The 12,030-nt window shown below is 42.1% G+C and overlaps 2 protein-coding genes across 2 annotated transcripts in view; one reads left to right on the top strand and one right to left on the bottom strand.

The window, feature by feature from the left end:
* The window catches only part of LOC122832724 (nesprin-2-like), a 20,531-nt gene extending 14,378 nt beyond the window's left edge, over positions 1–6,153 (bottom strand). The window contains exon 1 of the mRNA XM_044119767.1: positions 6,063–6,153. The gene's annotated coding sequence lies outside the window, so the exon portion shown is untranslated. The remainder of the gene's footprint in view (positions 1–6,062) is intronic.
* A 3,808-nt stretch (positions 6,154–9,961) lies between these two features.
* dharma lies at positions 9,962–12,023 on the top strand. The gene is made up of 2 exons (XM_044119775.1): positions 9,962–10,751; positions 11,794–12,023. Exons 1-2 carry the CDS (start codon positions 10,185–10,187, stop codon positions 11,920–11,922), a joined length of 696 nt encoding a protein of 231 aa, XP_043975710.1. The 5' UTR covers positions 9,962–10,184; the 3' UTR covers positions 11,923–12,023.
* Positions 12,024–12,030: the final 7 nt, after the last annotated feature.

Here is a 12,030-nt window from a genome sequence, read left to right as displayed (position 1 = left end):
CTAAAAAGTCAACATGTCTCAGTTAAATCTGAAGTAACGAAAGCGACACTGATCTGGTCTTATCATTTTGACATTATTGAAAAAATTCTGTTAGTAAAGTAATGTCTGGAAATTATGAAGTATTTTAAAAGTCGTAGAGGTCCACTAATTACTGATGACAGTGTTAAAGTAAGTCATCGTTTGCTGCTTGACCTCAGTGTAGGAGGAGCATTTCACTGTCAAAGTTCAGCTCTGAACGGATGGAAAGACTCAGGTACCAGAACCAAACACGCTGGTTTTACTCAGCACTGGATCTATTTTGGAGGCAGAATGACTGCACAATGCGTTTATGATGTTTTTATGATGTAAAGCACTTCGAACTGCCTTGATACTAAAATGAATAAAATCTTTTTCTGCATCAAATTCTGCTCTGATGTCGACGTTTCTCTGCTCGTTTGTTCTGCTGGGATTTCTGGGTGTTTGAGGATTTTTCCAAAAACCAGGACCAGTTTTTACCCCAAACCAGAGACTCTATCCTCAGCTCGGTTCCCGTTTCCATGCCAACGGGAGGATCAGCATTTCCTTATCGCTGCTGCAGTAAAACTTAATCACTGAAGGACGGATGAAAAACCTCTGAGCTAAAACATTTCCAGCCTCGATCCGCTCCACCCAGCTCCATGTCCAGGGGGTTATCCTGTCCCAGCAGATGGACAACATGTGGAGAATGTGAACATGTAGAACATTTGAACCAAGTGCAGCATGTGAACATGTGGAGCATGTGAACATGTGAAACATGTGAAACATGTGGAGTATTTGAACCATGTGGAGCATGTGAACTTGTGCAACATGTGAACATGAGGAGCATGTGAACATGTGGAACATGAGGAACATGTGTAACATGTGAACATGAGGAGCATGTGAACATGTGGAACATGAGGAACATGTGTAACATGTGAACATGAGGAGCATGTGAACATGTGTAACATGTGGAGCATGTGAACATGAGGAGCATGTGAACATGTGAAACATGTGAACATGTGAATATGTGAAACATGTGGAGCATGTGAATATGTGAAACATGTGGAGCATGTGAACATGAGGAGCATGTGAACATGTGAAACATGTGAATATGTGAAACATGTGGAGCATGTGAACATGAGGAGCATGTGAACATGTGAAACATGTGAACATGAGGAACGTGTGAAACATGTGAACATGAGGAGCATGTGAACATGTGGAACATGAGGAACATGTGGAACATGAGAAACATGTGAACATGTGTAACATGTGAACATGAGGAGCATGTGTAACATGTGGAGCATGTGAACATGAGGAGCATGTGAACATGTGAAACATGTGAACATGTGAATATGTGAAACATGTGGAGCATGTGAACATGTGAAACATGTGAACATGAGGGGCATGTGAACATGTGAAACATGTGGAGCATATGAACATGTGGAGCATGTGAACATGCGGAACATGAGGAGCATATGAACATGTGCAACATGTGAACATGTGAAACATGTGAACATGAGGAGCATGTGAACATGTGAAACATGTGGAGCATATGAACATGTGCAACATGTGAACATGTGAAACATGTGAACATGAGGGGCATGTGAACATGTGAAACATGTGGAGCATATGAACATGTGCAACATGTGAACATGTGAAACATGTGAACATGAGGGGCATGTGAACATGTGAAACATGTGAACATGAGGGGCATGTGAACATGTAAAACATTTGGAGCATGTGAACATGTGAAACATGTGAAACATGTGGAGCATATGAACATGTGGAGCATGAGAACATGTGAAACATGTGGAGCACGAGAACATGTGAAACATGTGGAGCATGTGAACATGTGAAACATGTGGAGCATGAGAACATGTGAACATGAGGAGCATGTGAACATGTGAAACATGTGGAGCATATGAACATGTGCAACATGTGAACATGAGGAGCATGTGAACATGTGAAACATGTGGAGCATATGAACATGTGCAACATGTGAACATGAGGAGCATGTGAACATGTGAACCCCCTCCAGCTGCTGATCCAGTCCTCTATCTACAGTTTTCTGTTTGTCTCGGTTTTGTTTCCTCTCTGCGCCTCACAACATTTCACACTGAGGGTTTGATTTCGCTTTCCTGCCACTGAGCCTAAAGATTCGTCATTTCCCCCCTGGTGGGTTTCACCATGCAGGGAAAAGCTTCAGACCAGATGGAGCAGAACGATTAAAACTCGCAGCTTTATGTTGAACGCAGGCGATGCAGAAACGCTCCACAGTGAGAGAAGAAGAAAACATTCAAACATCATCTGAAAGAAACACAGAGACGTTTTACCGTTTCCAACCGCTGATGGCTAACGGCTAACGGCTTCAAGCTTGGCTGGATGAGCAGACAACGTCTGAGACCCAGGCAGAGACTATGGGCCATAAAGAAATGGGACCCATCTGGTCCCAGCCAGATTCTGGACCATGATGGACCCATCTGGTCGGATCTGGACATTGAGATCAACCAAAGCCTTGATGATCAGCAGCTCACGTTTGATTGGCCGACCCAGCGAACAAAATGGCGACAGTTAGCATCAGGCTAAATGAGACTTTGCCACCAGCATCAACAGTCAGTTAACTATTGTAATGTGAAGCTTGGAATATAATGAATGAATTAGATCTAGTCGATCTTTGTTAAATCTCATTGAATTAAAGTTATTTAGTGACTTTCTGACTCATCAGCTTGAAGTGTAAAAATTATTCAGGAAATATAATTTCCTCTGGTTATCATGAAACATTTCAAGAAGAAAACTTCATTTTGACCTTCATTTAGTTACAAGCAGCAGCAGCAGAGACTTCTCTGCTATTCTGAACATTTTTAGCTGTTAGCTAATTAAAGCTCGGCTTTAGCAGGCCAAAAATCATCGTCTGTCCCTCTCCTCATCACCTTCCTCCTCCTCTTCATCCTCTTCTTCCTCATTTGCCCCCCAGTGTTGGTCTTTTGTCTTCTCAGAACAAAAGCAGCAAGACAGAGAACAAAAGTGTCTCTGTCCTTCTAGGAGACATGAGATGATGTCAGCGCTGGGAGGATAAACTGAGACAGACTCAGGAAGGTTTTCACAGTTTTACAGAATCAGCCTTGAAATTTCTGAGTCTGAGCCACAAGGAGAGAACGAAGACGCTCTTTATCATTTCAGTCGGCTCCATCTGAACACCTGAACTCACCTTTTATTTAACATCCAAGACAAAAATAAGCTAACAAAAATTTAGAGGGAATCAAACCACCAAGTGGAGGCTCATTTATGCAGCTCAGTTTTCTGGAACTTTTCTCTTGATGTGTTTCTGGTACAGCAGTAAATCTGACGCACAGCATCATCCGCTAACAGCAGCGTGAAGCTGCTATAATTTCTGCTTCAAAACGATCTGATAGGATTCTGGAAATGACTATTTTTGTGTTCATGTTGTGCTAAAAGCAGCTAGCCTAGCTGAAGCTCTGCTACCCTAAAATAACATATCAATGCTAACATGTAGCAGCAATATGTTAGCTGCTACATGCTAACATGTAGCTGCTAATGTCAGCGTCCACATTTCCAAAGAGAATCATAAGAGAAAATCTGGAAAGATGAACTTTGCTCCAATCTGATGAAGAATCTGAAGATAAAAACTAGAAATATCTTTTATTTATTCAATAATTTATCAGAAAAATCTGATTTGTAAATATTGCTTATCTAGTTTCAATAGTTTGGTTAAAATGGGAAATAATTAATTGCAGACCTCGAAACAGAGTTAAACCTCCAGTTTGGACATTTTAACGTTGTCCAATATTTTCCTTCCACTTTGACTCATTTTGAAACTTCAGGCCAATAAACACTCAGCTGAGAAAAAGCCAAACGTTGAATTAGTTCATATTGTTTTGTGATTTCTGGACTTTTGTGTTCAAAATAAAAGAAATGCCTCTTTAAATGAAGCCATGATGATGTAAACTTCCCACCCTGCTGGGTCTGAACACTGCTGTGCTGAGAGGATTAATGCTTCATATTCATAAAGAAACGAGGGTTAGAGTCAAAGTAAACTGAAGATTGAAATCTATTCAGCAGCGAGCCGCAGCGACACAAAGGCAGCCATTAGAGTGAAAACACAGCAGGAACCAGGAGGAACCGGCAGGAAGGCTCCCTGGCAGTAAGCTGAGCCGCGTTTGCATCATAACAGAAAGAATCAGCCCAACTCTGCCATGGTGAAATATGAGCCGGCCGACGTTCTCACTACGGAGCCTTAACAAGCTTTAAAATTAAACAGCCCAACATTATTTCAGTCCTAACCCCAACAACAATACCAGAAAGAATTATAGAAGCTTAGTGGAATGTGAAAGAAGAGTCAGAAAGTCTTGAACAGATCCTGATCTGATGACCCAGATCAGCTTTAAAGCAGGAAGCAGGAAGCTGCAGAGTAGATCTGGAAAGAACCTCAGAATCTGGTGGAAATAACTGATTAAGAAAGCCTTAAACTATGACTTTTGAAAACCAAAAGTACTTTCATAAAACAACTTCCTTCTTAATGCTCAAAGCATTAAAAGAGGAACTTTAGCAGATATAGTTGTTGATGAAAAGTAAAAGCGGTTAGCTAACAGTATCATAAATAATGTCTATCTGCTAAAGCTAACATGTTTAGCTAACCATCTGTGCTAAAGCTAACATATTGGTAACACTTTATTTGACAGACTGTGAATAACACTGTCATAAACATGACATAACACCTGAACTCATAAACATCAGGACGTCTTCATGAATATTTATGACTGTTGTCAAAAAATGTCATTTGGTAAATTATGACACTTTTAATACAAAGTTGACATTATTCAAAATGTCTTTTGACAACTTGTCCTTAACCAAGAAATCATGATCTGACATAAATTTGTTAAAAACGTATTACTGATTAAACTTATTCTTTAATGACAATAATTTTTTAAAGTTTAATCAGAAATACTCAGCTAATTCTACTTCAGATTTTTCACATCAGATAATTGCTCTTTTGGGCTTTATGTGACTTTAACCAAACCACTGTTACACATTGGATTAATGTGGCCATTTAAAATGAAGCTTACTGAAATTTCAAAATAAAAGCCTCAATATCGCTCTCAGGTTAGTGCACCGCCTGTGGCGGTGGAATAATAGTAGCCCTTATTATCTTTTCTCTCAGGTTAGTGACATTAGCATTAACCTAATGTTAACATTAGCACAAACATTAGCATTAGCATTTCACTGCCCCCCGCTATAGGCATTAGCCTTTTCCCTACAAAAAAAAGCTTTTACCTAGTCTTACTTATTAGCCATGTTTAGTATACTGAATGGAGTAAATCAATTACAGACAACATGCTAGTGACAGTATTCACACTAACATTAGCATTTTGGCTAATTTTAGGTTATGCAATAATTTTAACATACTGAATGGTGTAAGTCCATGTTAGTTAACATTCTTGTGATTCTCCACATGCTATTTTGTAATTGTTAGCTAAACTCAGCACTGATGCTAATTTTTAGCATCAGAACGCTGGGTTCCAACCGAGGGGCACACTTGGCAGGCCCCATTTAAATTTCTTCAGAAATTTTCTAGTTTATTTATGTGATTGTTTTGCAATATTTGATGATTTCTGCCTGTTTTTAATCTGCAAAACTTTTTGTGCAGCTGAAAAATGAATTTATTACAGTTTAACTTACTTTATTCAGGTCAAAAACCTGATGATGATGATGATGATGATGATGATGATGATGATGATGATGATGATGATGATGATGATGATGATGATTATGGTGATGTTTTCCTACAGAGAGGAAGAGCAGGTCACGCCGGATGTCTCCAGTTTCTATCTCAAACACTGAATCCTCTGTCCATGAATGACCGCGCGCACGCGCGCATATATGAGTCAGACCTGGCGCACGCACGCGCAGAGCGAAACCGGTTCCTGAGCTGCGCGGATTAAATGTGCAGTTTCACGGAACCAAGCAGCAGGTTCGGAGTGTCCAAAGGTCCAAACTGTGAGCCGAGCAGGTGAGAAGGAGGCGGAAGTGACCTCATCAGGGCTTACCTGCTGGGTGAGCTGACGGCGGGAAGCCGGTCCGTCTGAAGATCTCAGCTGAACAGAGCCATCCGAACCGAACAGCTGAAAGAACCGAGATGCAGGAAACCCGAGGCTACCTGTCCAGGTAGACCACAAGCCCCGCCCCCTCACGCACACACCTGCTGGAGCTCACCTGCATCACGGAGCTGCTGCTGACGCGTCCCGTTTCTGATCCACAGCCAAGCAGCGTTCAGCTTCTATATAACACAGATCTGGACAAACGTCCATAAAACTGGAAAAACAGCCGAAACCCTGAGATCCTTCAAATCAAGGCCAAAAACCTCCATGGATCGGTAATAACAGGAACTGTGATCAATTTATTAGATGATTATTGCTGATTTAGTGATGGATTTCAGCAAAATGTTACGTTTGCTCCATTCAATTAATGTTCTGTGACTTTCTATTTTTGTGTTTGGTTCTGAATGGAATGTGGCCTGAAACTGTTCAGCTCTACGCAAACAGGAAGTCCAGGAGAGCAAACAGGAAGACATTAATATTTGATCAGAGGATCAAGCGGTTCTGTTGACTCATACCCATAATGCATCACTATAACCTCAGAGTTAATCATAAACCTTCAGCAAACACGGAGCTCCAGAGGCTGAGGTGTGTTCCACTTACCTGGGAACGCTGACCCAGGTGTGACATCACAGCCAGGTGTGACATCACAGCCAAACAAACAGTGTCCAGTAGGAGGTCAGGATTCCAACATGGCAGCACCCAGAAACATGTAGCTTTACTATAGCATAGCTTCAGTGGGTAATAATTCAGTATAATAATAATTATGACTTTGAGGAAACATAATGTCACCTCACAAAAATAAAAATACCTGGATGCAGCTACTGATGTACCTTAGACTTAGACAGACTTTATTATCATTTTTCATGCACAGGGTGAATACAGAACGAAGTTTCGTTGCATACGGCTCAGGACAATGTTTTGAGGTTCCAATGAGGTTATTCAGAATAAATAAAATATAATATAAAATATAAATATTAAATATAAATATTAAATATAAAGTGCAGGAATGACAGTAAAATAGAAGTTATTTAACTATGTACATGAAGTGAGACCAGTTAAGAGTTCAGCAGTCTGATGGCAAATGGGAAAAAGCTGTTCCAGAACCTGGTGGACCTCAAGCTGTTCCAGAACCTGGTGGACCTGAAGCTGTTCCAGAACCTGGTGGACCTGAAGCTGTTCCAGAACCTGGTGGACCTGAAGCTGTTCCAGAACCTGGTGGACCTGAAGCTGTTCCAGAACCTGGTGGACCTGAAACTGTTCCAGAACCTGGTGGACCTGCACCGGAGGCTGCAGAACCTCTTTCCAGAGGGCAGCAGGGAGAACAGTCCATGGTGGGGGTGTGAGGGGTCACTGACGATGTTTCGGCCTCGATGTTTCTACCTGTGATTGTCTCCACACCTGATCACCTTCAATAATCAAAGCTGTTGATTATTTTTAATCAGCAGGTTGGAGTTAATCTGCTGATCCAATTTCAGTCACAATGAAATGATCCAGAGATGCATTTCATTCGCTTCGGTGTTCAGACCGATGAGTTCCTTCTTCCCACTTTTATTTTTATTGTCTTTATTCTGTGTTGGCTTATTGTCTGAGGATAAATGCAGTTCAGTTTCATCGTTTACGTTTAATCAATAAAATATGAAAATCATGGGGTTTGATGCTTCCTGGTCTAAATAACTGAATGTCGTCAGATTTCAGTGGATTTATGTGAGTTTTGACGTTTTGTACTTTGATATAGTTCATAAAAAACTTTGCGTGGCTGCAGCACATTTTCACAACAGGGACAAAGTTTGTATTTATGCAAAGTCGGACACTTTTATACAGGCCCACTTGTGCGTAAAATACGGAGCCACACATTTTTTGTGTGCACGCCGCTTTATGCATGAGGCCCCTGCAGTTCTCCAGTCAGACCCGCTCAGCTGTAGTGACCCCATGACCCCCTGACCTCTCTGTCGCAGCTGATGTCAGCCTACTGGCCAATCAGAGCGCCTCTTGCTCCTGAAAGCCACCAATCATCCTCCTGCATGCGCTGCACCTAGTTGCTGTGTGACACCCGGATTGGAGCGGCGCCATGAGTGTCTGACCCGGGTGTGTGTGTGTGTCTGTGTGTGTGTGTGTGTGTCCCAGACAAACAGCAGCATCCTGAATGTTTATCTGATCTGAAGGAAACAGGAAGTTTCTTTATTATTATTTATTTCGAACCTAATAGCAGAATAAAATCACACACAAGAACAAGAAATGCAACAGACACACATTTCTGTACCACAATAATCTTGAAAAGGAGAAAGAAGAAACTTATAAACTCATAGTATGTTTTCAAATGGAACCACATTATTAAATCCAATAATAATAATTATAATAATAATAATAATAAATAAATAAACATAGGTTAATTAATTTTTCATTTTACCTCAGTTTGCATACATCAGTGCTAACGGTCAATGGAGTGATGGTGAGAGAGGGAAAACTTCTGAATGAAGGATGAGTGGAAGGAAGGAGAGAGAAAGAGAGAGAGAGGGAGATTGCGTAACGGCTCTACCAGTCTGCTCTGCCCCCTGCAGGCCAAACAGGTTCACTGCAACGACCAAATAAACCCGTTTTACAGTAAAAACATGAAGAATCTGGTTCTGGTTCTGGTAAATTTTGTGCTGCTTTTACCTTTAAAATATGTTTTCTTCAACCTTCAATTCATTTTCAGTGCAATTGTAAAGTTGTTTATTTTATTTATGAATTTTATCAATAAAGTTTTTCTTATGAAGACAGTTTAATCAGGAAATATTAGATTCTTTATTATATTCATAAAATGGTTTTTATGGTATAAAGGAGAGCAGATGAAGCCAATCAGAGTTCATTCTGATTAGAATAATAATTATTATAAAAACATCAATAATTAATTTATAAAACTTCTGGATCCACTCTTACTCTTCTGCTTTCTGGATAGAAACCACATAAATCCTGCAGTTATTAATCTGGAAAAACAAGAAACTGAAACATTTTTTATGTTTTTCTGGTTCAATAAAAAGTTTAACAAACTGGGAAATAAAACCTACCACCTTAAATGTTCTGCTGTTTGAACTGGACCAGATTTAAGGTGGATCAGAAGATGAGAGGAAGTTCAAACAGCAGCCGCTGATTGATCACTGATTGGTCAGAGATCAAAGGTCAGATGACCTCACTCAGCTTGAGGAAAATTCAAACATCAAAGACTTTGATCAGAAACAACTTCTAGACTGAGTTTGTTTTCATTGTCTGAACATGCAGTTCTGTCGCTATGACGTCACAAAAAGGTCGCGAGATTCAGCCTTTGATCTTCCGATTGAAGCTGTTTTCAGCATAAACAAATTAAAACAAACATTATTTTATGTCTCCCCCTGTGGGCCGCAGAGAGTCTCTGCAGGTGAACCGGGACCAGAACCTGGACCAGAACTCGGACCAGAACCAGAACCAGAAACTGGACCAGAACTCGGACCAGAACCAGAACCAGAACCTGGACCAGAACCAGAACCAGGACCAGAACTCGAACCAGAACCAGAACCAGAACCAGAACCAGAACCAGGACCAGAACCAGAACCTGTACCAGAACCAGAACCTGTACCAGAACCTGGACCAGAACCAGAACCAGGACCAGGACCAGGACCAGGACCTGAACCAGAACTGGGCCAACTGAATTCATCTGAACCAATACAGTTCATTGGTTCTGATCCAGAACCAATAAAAACTTGATGAATTTAACAGCTAAACTTTCTGTTTGTTTTTTCCTCCAGAGATAAAAATTAAAACTTATATTTTATAAATCAGTTTGATTTATTTTTTCAGTTCATCTTTTTTCTTTTGGTTTTTGTGATACAATAAAATGTTTTTATCATAAATCAGTAAAACTGGTTTCATCTGCAAATGATCCGAATCTTTTCTCTGAACTTTAAAGATCAAATGAATCAGAATAAAAGAACCGGTTCACACCTGAACCAGTTCTCAGACCCATTAGAGCATCTTTTGCTTCTAAGGTCTAGTCAAAGTACGGAGTGCCTCTGATCTCTACGGCCCATTCACACCACCAGAACCTCCGGGGTTCTGATGATCCGCAGGTTAAAACCGGCCCAGCAGAACCTCCTGTCCGCAGTCCAGCATGGACGGAACCAGAGTGTCGGACTTCAGCATCGAGCGCATCCTCTCCCCGCAGCTGGGCCGGACACAGCCGGAACCGGCTCCGGACGGGTACCTGCGGGGCGGGTTCAGCCTGGAGGCAGCCGGGTCGCGGGCTCCTGGCCAGGTTCCGGTGGTCCCGGTCCCGGTGTTCTGGATGTGCTTCGGAGATGGGTTCTGTTCGTGCTCAGTCGCGTTCCAGCAGGCGGACATCAGCTTCGGTCCAAACCCTCCAGGTGGGTCAGAACCTCCACTCCTCCGTTCTGGATCAGAACCAAACTTTTAGAAACCAACTGTTCCGTGTTTGTCTCTGTTTGGACCGCAGGCGGTTCTGACGCGGCCCAGAGCGGGTCCAGACTGAAGGTTCGGATGAGGACGGTGTTCACCGACAGCCAGAGCCGCCAGCTGGAGGCGCTGTTCCGGCTCACCGACTACCCGGCGGCGGAGGCCCGGGCCCCGCTGGCCCGCGGCGCCGGGCTGAGTGAGGAGACCGTCCGGGTGAGTCTGGTTCCGACTTCACAGAACGAGAACCAGGTTCGGTTCTGGTGGCTTTCAGCTTTTTCATGGGATGAAATTTCGACAACAAATATTTCAAAGTTGTTCGACTTTCTGAACCGAAGCATGATGGACCGTCCGGTACCGGCTGGTTCTTTTCATTTAGCCTCACATGACAGAAAAATGGAGAGGGTTGATGTTATTCTGTTATTCGGAGCAGAACCGGGCCGCTGACCTGCTTTTATCTCAATGAGAAAACATTTAGAAACCAGGCTGACTGTTAATATAGCCTAATAATTTAAATGAATAACTTAGTAGAAAAACATCCTCCAGAGGCAGCAACCTGTCGTGGTGTGAAAAGGTTTTCACTCCCTTCCTGATTTTCTTTTGTTTGTTTCGGAACATCAAACTAGTTTAAAATAAAATAACGCCAATAAATACAAGAAGTCGTTTTTAAATGGAGCGTTTCATTGTTCAGGGAGAAAAGGTGATTTTTGTCCGGCAGTCTGAAGCTTCCGCTCTGCATGTGAGGGACTCGCGGCTTCCGCTGAGTTTACTGGCGCCCGAAGCTTTAGAAACGGCTTGAAACAGTTAAATAGATCTGTTACTTTTCACAGCGTCGTTCAGGAACTGACAGAGGATCCAACCAGTCAAAATTAGTATAAAAAACGAATCAAGAACAGGGATTAGCTTCAGAAGCTATTCTAGCGGTAGCTCTGCCTTTGTTCTTTTAAATGTTTTAATTCTGAATCCATTATTTAAAGAACACAAAAAAAATCAAAAGTCAGTCTTTTGTTATTAGTTATTTCTTTATCTATTTTTCTGTTTATTCTTTGCTTATAGTTCATTTTTGTTGTGGTTCCATTTCTGTTCTCCCAGCTCCTCTCTCTCCCCCTCAAGCCGCCTTGTGCTCGCCCCTCCCAGCTGCTCCCTGTTTCTAACTGGTCCCAGTTCATCATTCCAGTCACAACCTGCTTTCTCCTCAAAGTTCTCCAACACAACGCTTGAAAATGTTCTCTGATGTCTCACTCTGTCTGTTTTCCAGGTTTGGTTTAAGAACCGCCGCGCCCGGAGGAAGAGGCAGCGCAGTGGGTCAAAGGTCAAATCGCTGAGTCCGTCACTGAATGCCGCAGCAGCGCCATCAGAGAGGAAGACCTGCAGCTCCTGCCTGTGACCCCTGTGCTGCTGCTCAGCTGGTTCTGATCCAGAGGCTCTGGGCCGGGTCACCATGAGATGTTTGAGGACAGTTTACTACTTTTCTTCCACATAATTTATTAAAACC

This window comes from Gambusia affinis, linkage group LG06, assembly GCF_019740435.1.
Source record: "Gambusia affinis linkage group LG06, SWU_Gaff_1.0, whole genome shotgun sequence".
Classification (NCBI taxonomy): Eukaryota; Metazoa; Chordata; class Actinopteri; order Cyprinodontiformes; family Poeciliidae; genus Gambusia; species Gambusia affinis.
Note: the sequence above shows the minus strand (reverse complement) of the source record. Positions and strands in the feature narration are given on the sequence as shown.